This window comes from Ambystoma mexicanum, chromosome 4p (assembly GCF_040938575.1).
Source record: "Ambystoma mexicanum isolate Mex_15411 chromosome 4p, UKY_AmexF1_1, whole genome shotgun sequence".
Classification (NCBI taxonomy): domain Eukaryota; kingdom Metazoa; phylum Chordata; class Amphibia; order Caudata; family Ambystomatidae; genus Ambystoma; species Ambystoma mexicanum.
Genome location: NC_090927.1, coordinates 229479082 through 229499754, shown reverse-complemented (window position 1 = coordinate 229499754; position 20673 = coordinate 229479082). Strand labels below are relative to the sequence as shown.

Sequence of the window (20673 nt, the reverse complement as noted above, 5' to 3'; positions counted from 1 at the left end):
AGAAAGACGGTGGGGACAGTAACTTAAGGTGGTTCACCAAGAGAAAACCAAAAGACTAAGACTATCCTCAGGAAGCCTGGAATCCCCTCTCTCAGGTGATGGGCCGAAAATGCCTGAAGCGTCAACCTGAGGAACCTCGGGATTCAGATCCCAGGTCAACTAGGATCGACACCTCTACTGTGGCTGCATTAGCTGTGACATTGACCCCATTCACCAAACTTTATGAGAGCCTAATTGACCAATTTAAGGACCACATCACAGTACTGGGAATGTTCAACTCTAAGATGGTGTTCATGGAGGGGTTTGTAACAGTAGTGCAGGACAAACTGGAAACTATTTTGCACAGACTAGGAACCTACTTTGTAGAATTTTGGGGCCAATATTCCAGTGGTGGAATGAGAGAAGATCTTTGCAGACCCTTTTATCATCAGTTGAGCACACAGAAGAAGAAGCTCCTAAACAATGAAAAGATCGAAATGAAGCCTGTAGAGCACAATTGGGCAATCCCAAATGCATGTCTTGCGGGATTCATAAGAAACCCTACTGGCATCAACTATTAGTAACACTAGGACCCAGTCAATGCCATAGGAGGTGGTGGACATTATCTTAGCTGACCGTATAACTGAAGACTCTGATACTCCAGAAATAATGAGTTTGCAAGTGGTAGATGAAAAGCAGCATACTACATTGGAAGAGCCAGTGAGTTTGGCTATAACAGAGTCCAGGGAAGAACTTGAAGTGGTCCAAGTGGAGGAGGCAGTGAACTACCCTGCACCGTCAAAAGACTACACTATGTTTACTAGAGGGAAAGGTGCTCAGCAATCTCAAAAGAGAAAGTCCACTCAGCAGATTAAACATCATACCCAATCACAAGTAAAAAAAACAAAACATCAAAAGCTAGCGCCTAAATAACGATCTAATGGTTTGCACCAATTTGTAAGAAACTTGCAACTACCGGCATATCCAACAGTGACAGCTTCTGTGCCAGGCAATCCCAAGCCAGATCCTCCAAATAGAACAATCTTGGAAAGGGTAATAAGTGGTGTTGACCAACCGCAGGAATCCCAATCGGACAGGTCATCAGAGGACTTAATTAATATCTTAACATACTCAGTATCAGACTGCGAAACACCTAGTAAAGGAGATTCACTGGAGACACTGAGCTCAAGGCGACAACTCTGTCAAGAATTTACCCTTTCCCAGAAAAGCCAAGAATGTAGACGGGAAGATGCAAAGGAGGCCATACGGAATCTTCTGGTAGACAGATTGCCTGATCGGACCCAGCCAAATACAGACGCAGTGTTGAAGACCATTCATAGCAGTGTCCAGTTCTATGTTACTCTACCACCTCAAGAGGAACCGGTCTCTACTGACATACCTTTGCCATCACCAACAATCTCTGTCCATCAGGAAGAAAAAGGGAACACTTTGATGTTTAGTCAAGGGTTGCATCTAGGTGAAAATGCCGACTTTGTCTGAGAGGTGGGAAAGTACAAGAACCAGACTGGGCCGCCACCACTGAGGACCAGTGGGACATGCAGAGCAGTGGATTGGTGTACTAAGGATGGAAAGTCTGGGGTGCTCTCTTCAAATGGAAGAACACCTCATCCCAGTTTTGTAAAGAGACGAAAACTTGATGAATCTGATGGGCAGAATGGGTGAGCCCCCCATTCTCAACCTTGGAGAAAAAGCAGAAGGGGCTGGCTTCGAGGTCTTGGAGTAGAAAGGGATACACAAATTTGGACGAGTGTCCTCCTAAAAGGAATCATATCCATAGTAGTCCCGAGGTTATTCAACATCATATAATTTGTCTGCTACTGGAACATATCCTGCACATCAATGACGGCCTTACATTAAATAGGGAAACCGTGTTTAGATTACTAAACCATGTTCCCAACTTGCGGCTGATATCAACTAATGATCTACACACGATTACATTCATAAAATAACCACACCTGGACATGGTGATAATTCCCCTCGTATCGACCTAGTAAGGCAGTCTCTGTTGGAAGATGTTGATAACCTCTTATGCTTGGGGTTTGACTTGACAGAGCTAACCAATGAATCACACTAGTCTAACATTGACCACCATGTTGGGCCGATTAAACCACCTAGAGGTGTTGAGGTCAGAAGAAAGGAAGAGTTAACTTCTTTCTCCTGTATCAGCTCAACCAATTGCAACTCTTCAGACAAGTGAAGACTGGTAGTCCAACAAAAGCCACCACACGACAAAGGAAGCACCAGTTGGAGATTTCGGTCTGAAGCCTTAGTTTCAGACAAACGAAGAGCCTAACTGGCTCAGCCAGACAAGTCAGAAGCATTCATCTTGGGATGTTGGAACACAAGAGGGGACACTCCTTTGTTTGACAAGGGGGACATGGACTTTAGTTTATATGATATAGTATGCCTGCTGGTGACCTGGCTAAGAACAACGCCAGTCTTGGACGGCTTCACGGTATTGCTGAACAAGGCACTAAAAGGGCCCAATGGAAGACCTAGTTCATGATTGCTGGCAGCAGTTGAAAATAGAAGGGGCCTGACAGTGATAGAAACGATGTACCCAAATGCTTACATACAAATGTTAATGATCCAGGTTAATGGTTCCAGACCCACTAGGAAATGTTTAATGTTATTGAATTTGAATTGGAACACTGAAGCTGGAGTTGCGGCCAACGTTCAGTCTACAGCCATGGGGTTGCTAGAGAGGTCTTTTTAGGCATGGCCAGATTTAGCATTAAAATTATGTGGGGATTTAAATATTCACTGCTTCGATTTTAAAATAGCTGAAGTTGCGGCCAACGTTCAGACTACAGTCATGGGGTTGCTAGAGAGGTCTTTTGAGGCGTGGCCACATTTAGCGATATTATGATTATGTGGGGATTTAAATATTCACTGCTTCGATTGTAATAATACTCTGATACAGGAGATCCATACTGCCTATTCCAAGTCGGAATTGAGAGATCATGCTTTGCACAAAGAGCTGCCTTCACTCATTCGCACGCTTATAACGTAGAACTGGTGAAGGCTAAGAGGAGTTTAAGAGCCGGTTTGAACAAGCTCAAGCACAGGAGAAATGGAGAGAGTGGACTCTAGTAGAAAATTAAAGCAGAAATACTGTAGCTGGGTTAAAGCAAGAAAACACATGATGTTGCAGCACAATGGAGAACTAATGCTCAACCATATCCAAACGAAAAGGACAGGTGACGTTTGGAAGTTAATAAACTCCTTGAACAGTCCCCATGAGGCACTGTTAACAAATGCCCATCCGGCTGAGGTATGGGTTGAGTATTTCTCCCTGTTGTTTTTGGAAAAACGAAGGGGGAATTCCAACACATGCTGATCTGACTAGTAGGAAATGGACCCTATCGGTGGACTTGGATACCATCGTGGCCCTGATTAAAAAGGTGAGTAATTCTAGAGCACCAGGTCCGTATGGCATAACCAACGTGATGCTCGAAGAGGAATGGGTACTGTTTCTGTTGAAGCTGTTTGGTTACATAAGAAAGGTGGGAAAAATCCCACCATCATGGAAACTGATTTTCAAGAAGGGGGAGACATGTCAGACCTGAAGAATTATAGACCCATTGCCCTCTCGATGTGGTCGGGAAAATCTTTGCAGCACTTATGTTGAAGGAGCTCTTGGGGTGGGTTTCTCTATCTGGAAATTGGGATCCTTTGCAGTTGGGTTTTATAAGAGGGGTGGGTACGTCCATGAATGTGTTCTTTAAAAATATATTGAAAGCACGTTTGGATAGGAAAAAGAGCAAAACGTACCTTGCCTTCATAGATCTGGCCCAAGCATAATCGATCAACAGAGACTTTGGGCGAAGCTAAAACGTTGGGATTGCCCGAGGGACATTCTGAAGCCAATACAGGGTTTGTGTTCTAGCACTTCTTTGCAAGTGCGATTGCACTCTAAAGGGGCTCTTTCTGATTCATTCCAACACGAAAGGGGTTAAAGCAAGGATGCACGTTGGCACCAATTCCGTTCACTTTATTAATTTCGGACTTGCATAAAACCCTGACAACTGCATGAAGCTTTCCACCTAATGTTGACGGGGTGCAACTAGATAAACTACTGTGCGCGGACAACTACATCCTAATGAACCAAACCCACATAGGGCTGCAAAGGCAGTTAGATGTGTTTCAGGCATACTTTGAGGAGAACGGCTTGAAGATCAATACTTCTAAATATAGAGTATTATTTTACAGCCACCGACAGGGAATGCAAAGTGCAAACATCAGTGGTTCTTGGGAGGGGAGAATTTGTGAAGGGTTAACTCCATTGTATACTTGGGGATGCATCTGAACACCAGCATAAAAGACAACCTGAGGCAATTGACTTTACGCACAAAAGCGAGAGTTATCTCAAAAAGATGGAAGATTCTCTCTTTCTCTCGTAGTGCCTTTGAAAGTGATTCCAATTTTGGCCTGCGGTGCAGAGGCTTTTTCTTCACTCCAAGCCGACACGTAGGGCAGTGCTGGAGAGTTTATTTTGGAAAAAAGTACTGTCACTTCCAGGGTGCATCCCAATTCAGATAATAAGAATGGAACTGGGTATCACATCTATATATGCAATGGTAGTCTGGAAAAGCTTAATGCTATACCGCAAGTGTATAGTAACAGAGCCAGTGCCGGGTTTCTGCATACTTAAGGGCGCGTTATTGAACAAATCTGAGCCTATATTAACAGAATAGAAGAGTATTTGTGGGTCAATTTTGGTGGATTTGAGTGCATCAGAAGAATTCATGATCTCGAATCCAACTTTGGTTAAAAATAAGTTATGTTCAAACGATTGGATAGAGACACTGCAGCAAAGGCAGTATTACAAAACGTATTCACACTCGATACCTGAAGCAAGGCGTCTTAACTCTTTACCTTAATATTAGTACAATTCCCTAAATGCTTTTATTGAGCCCAATATATGAGGTTTAGACTGAATCTCTTTCCTACAAGAGACATTTTGGTCCATACATAGTAGAGGCAAAATGTCTGACCAGCAATGTAGGCTGTGTAAACAGGACAGTGAAAAACAGACTGAAACATGTGGTACTGTTTTGTACAGCACTATCACAGCTGAGAACAAGGCTACTGGGAAGATTCATCAACGACCGACGCACAAGGTGCGCTGATCAATGGTTGGTAGCACTAGTCCATGGCGAATGACTTACACTGATTTTAGCGATGGTTAACTTTTTAAAAGAGATATTTACTAAAATAGAAATGCTGTCTCTAGAGGTTAAGTTGGTGGAAGCTGTTGGTCAATAGCATTCTTTTTCTCTAGAGGAGGCTCCATTAATTATATACTTATATTAACTAATTAACTAAGACTAAGGACTAAATGTTCAACATTTTAGGAATGTATTATGTATTTAAATATATATTTGTCTTTTTATCTGGTGCAATTTTATTCATTTTAACGTTTGAATCCTATGTAATGTTATGAATGGTAAAAGATTTCAAACAGTAAACCAATGCCAATAAATAAAAGACAAAATATATATATTTTTATATAAAATGAAGAATCTGTAGTAGACCTGGTGTTCATGCTTTATAATGCTGTTTGTGAGTTGAAAGGTATAATGGTCTGTATATTGGTTGCACACTTGTCATTTTCCTGTATCCGAAAGAAAAGTCACGGTCAACTTTATGTGGGGGGGACTTCTTTCAGAGAGCAGTGTCTATCTGTCAGTGTATATGTTTGCTAGCATATATACCTAAAATGTTGACAAGAGGCAGCCATGCATCAACACATAGAAGATGTCAACTGGCAGAATATGGGTATGAATTGATGTGTTCTGGCATTGCTTGGCTATGAGTGACTTTGCTAGCGTCAATGACCACTGCCCCAGTGACTAAAATTGGGTGACATGATCATAGATGTTGTGTGGCTTTGACCCACAACTCCACTGAGATCCGGTCCCCATTGCTGCCAGGTGGAAACTAGGATGGCCTGCCCTTGAAATCTAACCGCTCCTGCCTTTCGCCAATTAGCCATAAAACATACATTGATTATCCCCACTCCCTCCCATACTGAAACCAGTCTCCTAATCACCAGGTTAAGCCTACATCATGTTACCTGTGTTTTAAGCCACTGAACCTAGGGCAGCTTTGCCTGCACAGCCTGCGAAGGGCATTGACAAAGGGGGAAGCCTATTTGATATGTCAACCATACAACACCCTTCATTGACAATGTAAAAGATAGCCCTATACAAGATACCTTCACTCTTGTATTACCTTAAATATATCTTTATTCCTTTGCACTAACATATGTCTTTCCCACAGTAATATGTTCTCCCTGATAAAGTGCACTGCAGTAGTTCGTCCCCAATATCTGCATTGCACATTCTAACCTTTTTAGTCTCACACCTCAATTTACATTACATTTCACCATACACTTAATGCTAAAAGATGATGAAATCCACAAAAACAACAGACCTGATATCACACAAACGGATGAAACTCACTACACACACCCACAGTGTAAACAACGTCAGTAGCCCACAGACCACCCCACAAGGCCATAAGCTCAAACACACCATAGCTGACTTCAAGAATATACACAATATGCCTACCCACAGTGCACACCCAGACAGGTCCCAATGGACTACAGGCCAACAACTCATAGGATCTCACTACACACAGAGATCCCATTTCCACATGATCTGCATACATCAACACAAAAGCAAAGCAAGTCTGCACTACTCTTATAAAACAAACCAATATTTAGTACCTTCATCAAATATAAACAGAGCGGGATAAAAAAGATGCCACATTTACATGCCTTCACCTCAAGCTAGAACATCTGCTGAAGATAAAGCAGTAGACCTGAAGCACAGAGGCGAAGCATTATATCTCTGTGAAAGTGAGCAACATGGCTGGTGAGGCCATCATGGTCAAGGCTTTGTTATAGGTTTGGCCATTGTTCATAAATCAGGGTAGCCGTGTATGTTTGGAAGGGGAGAGGGAAAACTGTAGAATGTTGCCTTTAGGAGCAACTTCGTTATTTTGGCTAAACACAGGCATCAAAGTGCTAGCATGTAGAGAGCTCTTGTTTTAATCAACTGCTCCATGATGCAGAAAGAGTGGATCTTGGTAAAAGAGCTGCTACTGTGTGGTGATTTTAGTTCCACTGTGAAAGATAGGGGAAGAGTTGTGGAAGTTACTTTTAAGAGTGGCTTTGTTTCCGTGATACTTCATACACTAATGTTGTTCCACTTTTGTGTTGCATTGCATTGATTTTGCTATTATTGCTCTCTATACTACTCAATACAGTGATTGCTTTTGGTCTTAGAATGTGTCCTTTTATCTGTGGCTGCTACTGATAAAGTGATTAAATGATATGACATATTACATGAATAATAAAATAATGATGCCTCCAATACATATCAATGACCCATGATGCATCATAGCCTTACAATTTCCCAGGGTAAATTGAACTAAAATATTGTTGTTTCACAGGCTCCATCTTGGAATGGTGGGGACACAGTGGACAATGCTAGTGTTAACAAGTGTGTGTCTGCTGCACATTGATGTTTCTATTCACTGTGCATGTTGTTTGCCTGTGATGACTTTGAGCTGCAGAATACATCTCTGCATTATATTATTATAATTGTCAAAGATTAGTGTTTATCACAAGACAATGCAATTGGGATACAAAGTTGTGATTTGGGAGGTGGCTGAGTGTGCATCATTTTTGTTGAAGGAATCACTGTTATTTCTTGTGAGGACGAAAGCAGCAGTGTCAATTCCAAACAGAAGTTCTTTGTGGGATGTACAAGTGGGCTAGATTATTTCTGGAGCACGAATGAGAGGTGCTGCTCAAATGAATTAAAACAAGTATAAAGTTGCAAAGCAAACTCTAAGCATTACATCTGGCACACATTATGTAGTGGAGGCTTTGGGAATTCTATGCAAAGGGACATCTAGATAGGAAGAACTGGCTCATTATATGTGTCTGGTTTTGCAAATATGGATGATGAACCTTTTCTTGTGCTGGGGCGCCTTACATAACAAAGTACCTCTACAATTATACATCCAGATCTTTGTAATGCTGGTGGGTCTGTGTAAGAAATTGAAGAAAGAACTATTAGTAGACTGGCTGGTCTCATCCTTGAATGAGTAAATCAGATGTCCCCAGCTCAAGCATATGACGATAATATTGCATGCAATCAGGAAACATTTCAAGACATTAAAAAAAATAATATATCCATGTATATTATTAAGTGTGTTGGTTTAACAAGTAAAACCTTTTCACTTTTTCTAACAGTAAACTGTAATATGAAACATTCATAAGATAGAACATTTTAAGATACATTATGATTTTTCTTGGAATAAAATGCATAGAACATTAAAATTTACAAAAATAGTAAAAAATCAAATGTCAACTCCTACCATAAAAATGGCTAGTAACAATCTGTTAAGGGCCAACAGTTACCCAGCATCAAACCAGACCATAAAAGGATGTCTCCATCCATAGTTAAAAATGTAAAACAATGTTAATCTCATGCCAATTTTTTTCTCACAAAATAGTACAAGGTGCTTAAGCATTTCGATACTCTCAGAACTATTGCACAGCTCACACATTCTGAGTGCCTTAGCAACCAAGACTCTCGGCCCAAGCACTCCATTATAGGGAGTAAATTAATATGAATCGCATATATAAATGGCAGAATTGCAAGAGGTAAATGTACTTTGGTAGGGATGTCCTTTTTCTAGGGAAGAAAATATACTCCTTATATAATGAGTTTGTCTACTGCAGTGCACCACTCATGGTAAAATATTTTTTGTTGTGGCTAATGCCCCATTCCCATTGAAGAAGGGCTTATCCACATCAATATAAGCAAATGTTACTTAAGAACAATTCCAAACTGTGTCAAACATAAAAGTGTATTCTGCCACACCAATATATTACGATTGGTTGAGGGGGAAATAAAATGTTATAAAACAATTACATTTTTGCCAACAGTATCTGAGTTCAAAAGGAATTCAAGCCAAATGCATGCAGTACTATGCTATTGGGTACTGTCAGAGGCAACCCCAAACCCTGCTTCAGCATAGTTCCCATCAAAGAATTCAGAAAAATGCTAATATCTGATAGAAAGGTTTCCAGCCCATAAGATAAAGTCAGGATGACCTTGGCAAGATAGGATTTGTGAAAAGGGATCAACGAAAAGGAACACAGGGTCCGCCGTACTCTCTTCAGTTGAGAAATTAGGTGAAGGTAATTGGCTCTGAGAAGTTCATTAACAACTCCATTGAAAGCCTTGTACGTTAGGTTGTAGCCCAGATATCGTATGCAAGTGTATAGTTCAAGGCGTGCATTGCCTTCAACCTAGCTCATGACCTTCGGTCTTTGCTTTTTTGAAAAGATTAGAATCTTACACTTCCCACTGCTGAAAGTTAAGTCGCTAATCGCTGCATAAGATGCAAAAGCTGTTCATTTTCATTGCAGCTCAATAGGGGTTTGGTCGAAAAGTTGAAGGTCATCCGCGAAGGCTAACCAATTCTCACAAGACCTACTTTGACTGGAAATGAATTAATGTGTCTCAAACTAGATTTAAATCCGAAAGGTAAGTATTACATTTAAGAGGATCCAAGACATAACCCTGCCTTAAACCCACAGCGGTCTCATTGTCTCTAGATAGGTAACCTTCTTTAGATCACCTGATTTGTATCACAAAATTGTGGTAGAGCAACATATTAGTTTGCATAAGACAGTTTTAACCCCTTTGTCTATGAGGAGTTTCTACAACAATTTGTGTCTATTGACACTGACAAAGGTGCTGGATAAATCAAGGGAGGCCATATAGACTGTCCCTATAGTATTGTTGCAACTAATGCCCTTGTAAGCACCAAGATTATACCGTTAACAGAGGTACCAATGCTTTTCCGTAAGGCCACTTGATTGGGCGACAGGATTTTCTTTCGATCCAACTAAAGTTCCAGTTTCTTCAGTATAAAGATTCAAAGATCTTACTAGTTGCATGAAGAAAGGCGATCAGCCTGTAGTTCTTAGGATTAGACTTATCGCCTTTCTTGTATAAAGGCCCTATATAGGACAGTCTCCAGGAAGTAGGTATAGCTCCAGTACTTACGATTTCTCAATATAAACAAGAACAAATTTGGGACCACATAACTGGAACATGCTTTTGAAATAGGGTGAGATTATTGATGCCCGGTGCTCTCAAGCCCTTGCTCGTTGACATGAATGAGCATGACGCCCCCGGGTCGGTAAAAGACCAAAGCAGGTATCGAGAAATATCCACTAAAAGAATAGGAGGGTCAATATTCGATGGGACTTTATAAATTCTGGCATAGAGTTTATGCCAAACTTCTTCCTCAATCTTGTCCCCCATGGTTACAGATTTTGTGAGCTTCCAGAATTGTAATGTGTCCGTTTTTAGTAAGTGACAGACAATAGTCTGGCTGTCCCTAGTAAGCTCGTGGATTTTTATCCTGTTTAGGTTATTGCAATGTAATTGCATGATTTTCTTTTTTTGAATACAATACAGAGTATCCTCAAGCCCTGGGGCACAAACCTTGCAAATGAGAATATTTTTTCGCTTTTTGGCTTGGGCTAAATAAGGATCAAAGGCGTGGGCATGGTTGCTCAATGTTAATATACATTCCTTTCTTTTGACATCCATCTAGAGAAAGAGCTATAGGCTCCTGAAAGAAATCACTAGAAAAATATTGCGTTCTCAATGGATTTGAGAATAATGTACCAATTTCTGAGGTAGATCTATTCAAGAGGAATCTATTCCATCTAACCCGTGTATCGCATTTACAAAATTCCAAAAAAGGGAATCATTGACTCCTTGTATATTTATTGATAGTAAAATAAATAGAAAAAGACAAAGAGAAATGTTCACTCCTTGCTGTCCTGTTAATTGTCAGTTTGGAGCAACATGGATATATAGTTGCTGAGGCAGAAATGTGGTCAATCCATGACTGTGACCGATTTCTACATCAAGTGTAGATTGGTTTGGTCATTATTAGCCCAATGCCTTAGGCAAAAGAATACTCAACTCCCAATTTGAAAAGTAGTCACACTGTCGGGGTGGTCAAGGAGGGTCTCCTTTATTGCGAAGATTTATGTTGCGCACACCATATTGATGATGACAGCAAAACTGGGATAGTGTTGCAAACCCATATGAATCACGTAATGTTAAAATTGTAAATACAACACACAAAATAAATCATAAAGGTGAAAGATTCTCTTTCAACGATTATTTGTTACACAGGCATTCTAAAAGTAGCAGGAACATTCTTGCCGGGAAAGAGACTTGGTTACCAAGTAATAACGTCATACTAACGGCATGGTTCACAGTGCTTGCAAAGGAGAACAGATGTTATCTGGCCCTTTGTATTAAAATCTTAAGAGGGTTTTAGCCATTTGTTTGGTTGTAGTAAATAGGGCCTGTGGCAAGGGTCTGACGGTTAAGTATTTTTCAAGGTCAACAGAGATTGTATGTTGAAGTATAAATTAGATTAAGGCGCCAGAAGTCTGTGGAATGGAGATGGCTATCTATAGTTCAAGGAAAATAATTTTTATGCAGAACTTCCTCTATTTGTTAAAATATGTCAGCAAGACCATGTGCAATCATACATAAAGTTAAAGGGTTTAGGCCAGTTGTTGCTAGCAATGAATTATGTTTTCAGTAATAATGTTTAAACCATTCACCAACATCAGGACCTACTAGAGAAAATCCCAAGAAGAGATGTGGTTTGAATATGATGTGAAGATAAAAATGAAGATAAGCCTGACCAATGAAAAATTGTGGCGAGATGGGATTTCTTTGAAGAGGTTTTGTCCAATCATATTTGGTGGGTGGGGAGTGTTTTAAATTGTTGCAAAAGTTATATAAACTGCAAACTGATGGTTAGTCTGGTCTTGCAACACTATCACTTAGTGGGGCATGGGGCCTAAATACCTTCAACTCTCTCTTCCTAAATATCTTCCTTCCCGAGCCCTTCGCTCATCTGTCTCCAACTCCCTCAGGGTCAGCCGCTTCTCGAAGCTTCGAGCTGGGGGTAGGTCTCTATCCACGGCAGGGGCCTCCCTCTGGAACAGACTTCCTGCCTCCCTGAAACTTGAGGAGAACCATCTCCGGTTCCAGAAGCACCTCAAAACCTTCCTCTTTGCTTCTGCTTTCTCTCTCCCCTGCTAATTCTTCGCTGAAACTGCACTGAATCTGCAACTGGGCCACTCTCACCGACTCCGGTCCTGGGCCCAGCCACTCTCCACTTGCACTGCCTCCCTGGCAACCTCTGCCCTGCGGGACTGTCTCTGTATCCCTACAGCCCCCCCTTCCCAGCACTTGTCTGCACTTACCTTGCACTTGCCACCAGCTGGCCCTCTTTATTTATTTATTGATTTTATTCTTCTTACCTTGTACTGCACTTCCCCCCCTCCCATTCCCCTTGCTCATTCTCCCTTCCCCCTACCCCTGCACCTGCGCGATCTGCATGACACCTGGCCTATTAGGATCGTTGTCTGTCTTCCCCTTGTTCCCCCCTCCCTGCCTCGTCGCGCCTTGAAACACTTGTGTATAGGCGCCTTACAAATGCCATATCATATCATATCATATCATATCAAACCGCTCCCCAGAGATTTGTACAATAAAACCTGCGTCATGTACAACCGTGCACTCGCTTCTTAAGTGCTGGACCTGTTTTGGGTTAAGGTGATTAAAGATCCACCCCCACAGCACCATGATCTACCTCTAATTTTGAATGTGGAATTCACATTAGACCTTGGCAATATATACTCTCTGGCTTTGTCTACAGCACAGGATGAATTAAAATCACTGGCAATTAATATATATGCTTACCGGCTGTTGCTCGTTCGGGTTTCGAACATCTCAGACAATGATCGTTGGAAGTTTTTAAATTGGCTGTTTACAGGGTTCCCACATAAATATACTATGATAAACTCATGGTGACAATCCACAAGATTAATACCTAATGCCAAGATTCCTGGAATTGAAGAATTAATGAAGGATACATGTGCTTTATTTATAAGATTGATTGCTATAGGAGGACTCCCTTGAGGATGACCTAAACCACCTTTAATAGTGTGTTGAGAAAAACCTGAAATCTGTTTATTAGTATTAATTCTGAGGTTTGCATAGTTTCTACAAAAATGTAAATGTCCTGGTCCTGAAACGGAACTATACTATTTGTCAACATATAGAAGTTATTGAAACCACAACAGTTCCAGGAAAGAAGTTTTATCTGAGCGTTGCTGCAGATGAGGTTGGGTGGCCGCAGGCATAATGTTCTTACGGATAGCCTCTAAAAGCTATGGCCAGTCCGCAGTCACCTTGTTAATATTTGACACCCCTTCCATTCAATGAATAATCAAGGAGACCAGCTGAATTTCACTAATCGAGTCGACGCTAGACTTAGTAGACAAGGCTTTGTAAGGGTATTTCTGTGAACAAATAAAGTTGTCCATCTGCTCTCGATCCTTGAAGTGGAGGACATCAAATCCCATGGATCTGATTGTGTCCGTTTGTCCCAAACCAATTTCACAACCAAACGGGAGTAAAGAATCACAAACTAATTTGTTACACCCTGTATTTGGGATAGCCACAAATTCAATGGGCCTCATTACGAGTTTACCGGTACAGTAACAACGGTACTGGAAGCTTGCCGGTACCATTGTTAGGCAAACTACAATTTGTGCTTGCGGGTGCCTTTGCAGCCACCAGTCTGACCTGGTGGCCTTACCAGCACCAGCGAGCAAGACATGACGGTAGCACCGGTACCATTGCTAATGGTACCGGTGCTACCACCCTCCCTATTCTCAGGTAATTGCCCTTTTCTGGGTGCCGTACTACAGGCACAGCTACCGCCAGCCTCGTGATGAGGCCCAATATCTCCAGAATGCAAAGCTCTCAGAGCTGGAATCTCTACGAATAATGCAAGCAATTTTGAGCGATTAAGTTGTAAATGGCTGTTGATATGAGTAATGTTTTCAAGGCCAATGATACAAGAATCAATAAAATTGGTTTGTCAAGTTGTTTCCATGTCATAAATGCTTTGATTTCTAATACCTGCGTTGTAATTGACTGTTGGCAAATTTCTCTGTACATTTGATGAATTAGTGACAATCAAATTCTGGGAAGTGTAAGTCAAGGCAGTTATTACCTCTCTAGTTTTGTATGTATTGCGGACAGGCAAAGGAGAGACCTGGAGATTTTCAGTATCCTCAATTGAAGAGAGTATCTGAGTTTCTCTAACACGCCCTTCAATACCTTTCTTTGAAGGAAAGTAATTTTAGCCTGTGACATTTTGTTATGATATGATACGATATGATAAGTCATTTATAACGTGCCTGTACACAGGTGTTTCTAGGGCCGTTAGTATCTTCCTCCTTTTTTTTTTTTTTGCTTTCCAGACTTTTTGTTAGGAGGTAATGTTGTTTCTTCCTCTAAGTCTACCATAGAAATACGTGCCTTCAAATCAATTAGCCCTTCTATGGCAAGGATTGCAAACATTTCCAGGAGCACTTCCTCCTAATCCCTTTGGCATTCAGAAGATTTTTGACTTTTTCACTGGGGCGCAACAAGATCCTCTGCTTCCCCCACTAGCAGGAAGAATCTCTGTTCTGCTCACCATTAGGCTCACGTTTGTTTGATGAGTCGTCGTACCCCACCAATATCTCATTTGGTTGGGACATGAACAAGTCAGGAGATATACTCTAACAAGTTAAAGGAAGTGGAGTATGGCATTGTAGTTGAATAATACCCTGGTCTATTTTGTCATCAGCCATGGCTTCCAGGACCAAAGTCCTTGTAGGTGTACTACTATTTTTGCTACAAATTTGGGTTTACTTTGTTTTTGTCAAGCTTTTTGGAGGAAAGAATGCAAGAGCCCTCGGATGACAGAAACAATTTTTTGATGTTGTCATAGAGTCTGAGAATGGATTCTAATACCAGATGCAGAGCAACAACCAAAGGAGGTCCCAAGCCATTAACATTAGATATGGAGTCCATTCTCAATCTTGCTAGTGTGTTTGTGGGGTAGTAAAAACCTCACACAAGTTTAGAGGGTTATCAAAAGCGTTGCCACTTGCTTCTTGGCTGGTCGTGGGATTTTGCTCTGGATCTGCCAGAGGGCCATGTTCAATTTCTTTGCATAGGCAGATGAAGGAGGCATCAAGTACAATTGAGTCTGCAAGTTCCACCTGTGCAGTAACCGAAATAGGGTCAAAGCAGGGCGCAGCTTTGAAGTCATGTAGAAGGTCAGTAGATTTCACCTGACAAAATTCAATAATTTAAACCTGAAATATTGTTCATTCCGTTTTATTATGCATTACTTAAAGCACTTACAAGGTTTATAGCCCTGGATGAATCTGGATGTACAGTTCAGTTTCTTTTTTAGGCAAAGTCTCTAAGTGCAATATCTCATTCTTCACTTTCTTTAGCTTCCCAGATAAGAAGTCTAACATGTTCTGTACACTACCATCTATTGATCCTGAGGCAGATAATGCCCCTGATCACTGAAGACAATTGTGCCATCTCTTAGATAGAGCTATAATAGGCACACAATTGTATCACTGCAATAGTTCATATGCAGGCGTATCAATGCATTCCACTAGCATGCTGAACAGTCTTCAAAATGCTATTGCCCTGTTTGTTACAAACACCAATAAGAGGGCACACATGTCCCCTGTTTTGAGGACTGTTGTTGTCTCCCAATCCAAGCTGGGATCAAGTTCAAACTACTGATTCTTATTCACATATCCCTATATGGTAAATCTCCAGAATACCTGAAACACAGAGTCAGGTGGCAACAATCTTTGAGATCCATAAGATTGCCATTGCTTTGTTCTCTTGGGTTCCTAGATTTAAGGAATCAAGGGCACATGGATGATCCAGAACTGTTTGTGGTATCAAATTATAAAACCTCTCTTTCGAAATCAGAAAAATACAGACTCTGTATGTGTTTAGAAAGAGATTAAAAACACAAATGTTCTAATCCAATGAACCCTCCTATTTTCTTTCTGCTCCATCTTTGATCTCAAATGTTGGTTGAGCGGTGACAAACCTCAGGGTAGTAGCGCCGAATTACTTGGCTGTGGAATGCTGCTACTGCATTTGTTACTGCTGCTAATGCGGCTGCCCCAAATATATTCAATTAAATGAAAGTCTAGAAATACATTTGTTTACATTTACAGCATGGGCGCCTAGCAAAAGAGATAGCATGTCTTATTTTTTCATTTGGTAGTAGCAGGTTTTGGCTTCTCTGGGAGAGAAGAATGTTGAGTCTATTTTTAAAACGAGTTTTTGGGCCACACAGTTGAACTGAAGGCTTTGGTAATTAGTTGCCATTTAGTTGTAAGAGACACAAAAAATATAGACACGCGTTTTCTTGATGAGCTTTCAAAAATGGCTGATACTTCTTGGCATCTATTCTTCATGGGGCAAAGGGAAGAATATTTGATCCAACTGTTAGTTGGTTGCATAAAGTGGTCACAAAAGAAGAATGTTTTAATTTGCATCTAATCTGCACAAAAATAAAACTACATTTATGTTCTTCTTAGAAGGATTGAAGAAGCCATTCTGCGGCCCGATGTGCCTTTGCTAAACTATTGCACTGTCGACTGAGTTTAAGATCATGATTTGAAAAAATACAACAGTTATTATCAGCAGTGTGTCGGCTCACATAGCACGTTGTGCTGTCACAAGCAGAACACAGTATAACTTACTAGGCATAATGGGAACACACTGAAGCTTAGTAGGCGTAATCAGAGCACACTGTAGTTTACAGGCACAATCAGAACACACTGTAGCTTACTAGACACAATCGGAACACACTAAAGCTTACAGGCACAATCAAAACACACTGTAGCTTGCTAGGCACAATACGAACACATTGAAGCTTACTAGGCACAATCCGAACACACTGAAGATTATTAGGCACAATCAGAACCCACTGAAGCTTACTAGGCGCAATCAAAACACACTGTAGCTTGCTAGGCACAATCAGAGTACACTGTAGCATACTAAGCACAATCAAAACGCACTGTATCTTGCTAGCCTCAATCAGAGAACACTGTAGCTTAATAGGCACAGTCAGAGTTCACTGTAGCTTACTAAGCACAATCAAAACACACTGTAACGTGCTAGGCAGAATACAAACACATGGAAGCTTACTAGGCACAATCTGAACACGCTGAAGCTTACTAGGCACAATCAGAAACCCACTGAAGCTTACTAGGCACAAATGGAACCCACTGAAGCATACTAGGCACAATTTGAACACACTGAAGCTTACGAGGCACAATCAGAGCACAATGTAGCTTGCTAGACACACTCAGAGTACACTGTAGTTTACTAAGCACAATTAAAACACACTGTAGCTTGCTAGGCACAATCAGAGCACACTGTAGCTTAATATGCACAATCAGAGTACACTGTAGCTTACTAAGCACAATCAAAACACACTGTAGCTTGCTAGGCACAATCAGAGAACACTGTAGCTTACTAGGCACAGTCACAGTACACTGTAGCTTACAAGGCACAATCAAAACCCACTGTAGCTTGCTAGGAACAATCCAAACACACTGAAGCTTACTAGGCACAATCCGAACACACTGAAGCTTACTAGGCACAATCAGAACCCACTGAAGCTTACTAGGCACAATCAAAACACACTTGTAGCTTGCTAGGCACAATCGGAGTACACTCTAGCTTACTATGCACAATCAAAACACATTGTAGCTTGCTAGGCACAATCCGAACACATTGAAGCTTAAGAGGCACCATCAGAGCACACAGTAGCTTACTAGGCACAATAGAAAAAACACTGTAGCTTACTAGGCACAATTGGAACACAGTGTAGCATGCTTGAAGGGCATACGTTGAAAGCAATTATTTTACCAAGATGTGTTTGGAAATAACCATTTAACCCCACTAACCACATTCCTTTTTACTATCTCAACTCAGAAATGTGGTTTTACCTTATTTCTAGCTTCTTCTGACTGGCAGAAATAGAGACAAGCGTTGCTGTCTGCCCGGATCCAGAAAGTGTAATTATTGGTCTCTGGGGCCACAAAGAAACCACTTAAAGAAGAGCTGAAAAGAAAGACAAGTATTTGATATATACTGATGTTGTAGCATGAAGACGTATTATTTAACATTCACAGGGATTCAACATTCACAATGATTTCATAGTTTTCCTCACAGCATATTTGTTCATTTAAGGACCAGAAAACAAGCTCCCTGCCTACGCCCCAAGACTATGAAAACTCCTCCCCGTCAGCATCAGACTCGCCCCCACACCTCTACATTTCAGAAAAGAACTCAAGACCCACCTCTTCAAGGAGTCTCTCCTCTGCAACACTTACGCCATCACGTCACCCACTGTGCCACCTGACTCACTATACGCCATCTGATCCTCACCCTGTACAGCTGTACCCCTCCTCTGTGCCCCTCTGTATCCTACCACACGCTGTATATCTGTTCTGTTGTTACCTCTGAAAAGCGCTCCATTATGCACCTGTACTGATGTTTACCTCTGAAAAGAAAGCACTGCATTGCTTCCCAAGGCCAGGTCTGCACTCAATGAATACCATAACAATAAGAGTAATAATAATAATAATAATAATAATAATAATATGTAGCTTTGTTATGCACTTCATGCAGTGTTTTGACTACATGAGCGTGGTGCAGGGAGAGAGAAGCAAAAGAGTAAAGACCGGTGAGCAGTTTGGGGGTAGGATGGTGCATGACAGGTTCTTCCTACAGCAAGGGGAGGATGGGAGAGTGTACAAGGCCTATGGTTTTTGGAGTGGAGTGGAGCAGTCTTCTGGTAGGCTGAAACTTGTAAAGAGGTGATGCATGTGGCCATCCTCTTGCTGCCTGCAACATCAGTGGTAATGCCTAATGTGCAGTCAGTGCTACGATTGCCAGATGTCTGTGCCTGCACCCTGGGGGAGGGGAGTGCTAATAAATAAAAAGGTTTTGTCTGTGGGTCACTGGGATTTTCCAGGGCATAGGGTGTACTGCCCTGACCCAAATAAAGACATACACCTATGTGTCTTATAACACAACTAGATCACTATTGTAGGGGATGTATGTATTCTAAGCAAGAGCACACTAAGGGTTAACGTATATTGCATGCTGTGTGGAAGAGGTGTGTCACAACGCATCTCTGGGACGTAAGGAAATGGACATTTCAACCCCCAAATCTTTGGTGTTTGGATGGGCGGATGGAGAGCCAATCGTATTTCGACAATTTAAGACATTGGGATAGATGCTAGGTTTATAGCTCTTTCAAAGGGAAATCCAATTGGAAGCTTTCAAGTTCTTTGTGAACCAAACATACTGTCTCCAAGTGTGTCTGTTCTATGAGGGACTTTAGTGTTCGTGTGATGTGTCATAGCACTACAGACAGTAATGTGTGTTTGTATATGTGGTCAGGGTTAATAATGCACACTTATCAGCCGTTGGCGTCATAGTACTATTGGGAAGTTTATGAGCGAAGCACCATATATTTGCACTGATTTTAGTTCAGATACTACCTTTCCTGGGATAAGTCAGGTAAACCATGACAGTGGAATGTAATTAAGAGGAGGACTAGTTTAATTGTGTGGGCGAGGTGCATAAGAAGACAATCAACACCTGGGCCTGCACTGGTGGTGGATTGTCTTCTTTAGGGCTGCACTGTCTTGCATTGGGAAGAAGAGGCCTCTTTCTTCTACTGAAGCAGCCCTATGTTGGTGCTTCTGAGGTGTCCCAAAGAGTCTCGTCAAACAGATCTAAGGAGGGATGGATCTACTGGGAAGGAGACAGCATGTCGGTGTTCTGTCCTTTTCAGACAGTCAGAGTTCACCTTCATCCCGAGGAGGATTAAGTAAATTCGCTCGGGGTCATACCGGATGCTACCCTGGCGAAGGCTAGCCAGGCCAATCCCACACTTATCTTCTGCTCTGATTTCCTAGTTCTACTCAAGCAAATGTGTGACTTTCTATCCAAAGACTATCACATATGCAAAGCCAGAGCCATCATTGGCTCCAAGCTTGACTATTGCAGTGGGATCCACGTGAGAACATTGCATCTATTACTGAGAAGTAGACAACCGTGCATTTTTTACAACACATGTTTTGCTCAAATAAATACGAGGGGAGCCCCCTCCACACATCCCCACACTTTAATGAACACCCCAACCCACCCCCTATATATATTTATCTCTCAATTTTTTGAACAGGATGTGATGTTTGGGGCTGCAAGCTCATGTGGTGATACCATTGCACTTTGCTGCTACTGGGAGCAAGGAAGAATATTGTACAGCAACTCCAGATTTGCCTAATACAGATGCAAGAATAATCACTGACACACAAGCACCCCCATATTTCGTCTGCCTTTAGGCGAGCACACTGGATCCCAATAGATGCCAGAGCCAAATTTAAGGCCCTCACCTTAAAGCTCAAGATTTGGCACATCAATTCACCTGCGTTTACAAAAGGATAGGTTTCTTGGCTTAAACCGACTAGATCCCTTTGCTCATCAAATAAATATCTGTCAGTCCTCCATGCTTCAAGGGAAAGCATGCTGTGGGCGCCTCGCTTTGTGAAACTGGGACCAGGTTACCAAGGGCTGTGATGCACGTATGTGGCTGTTTGAGCAGTACAAGATGAGATGATGATGATGTGATGAA

The 20673-nt window shown here is 41.5% G+C and overlaps 1 protein-coding gene across 2 annotated transcripts in view; it reads right to left on the bottom strand.

Annotated features, from left to right (window-relative positions):
- The window catches only part of PKHD1 (PKHD1 ciliary IPT domain containing fibrocystin/polyductin), a 4356595-nt gene that overhangs the window by 3845073 nt on the left and 490849 nt on the right, over positions 1–20673 (bottom strand). For both annotated transcript variants that reach the window (XM_069605754.1, XM_069605755.1), the window contains exon 15: positions 17975–18089. In XM_069605754.1, the coding sequence (XP_069461855.1) occupies positions 17975–18089 (115 nt within the window). The remainder of the gene's footprint in view (positions 1–17974; positions 18090–20673) is intronic.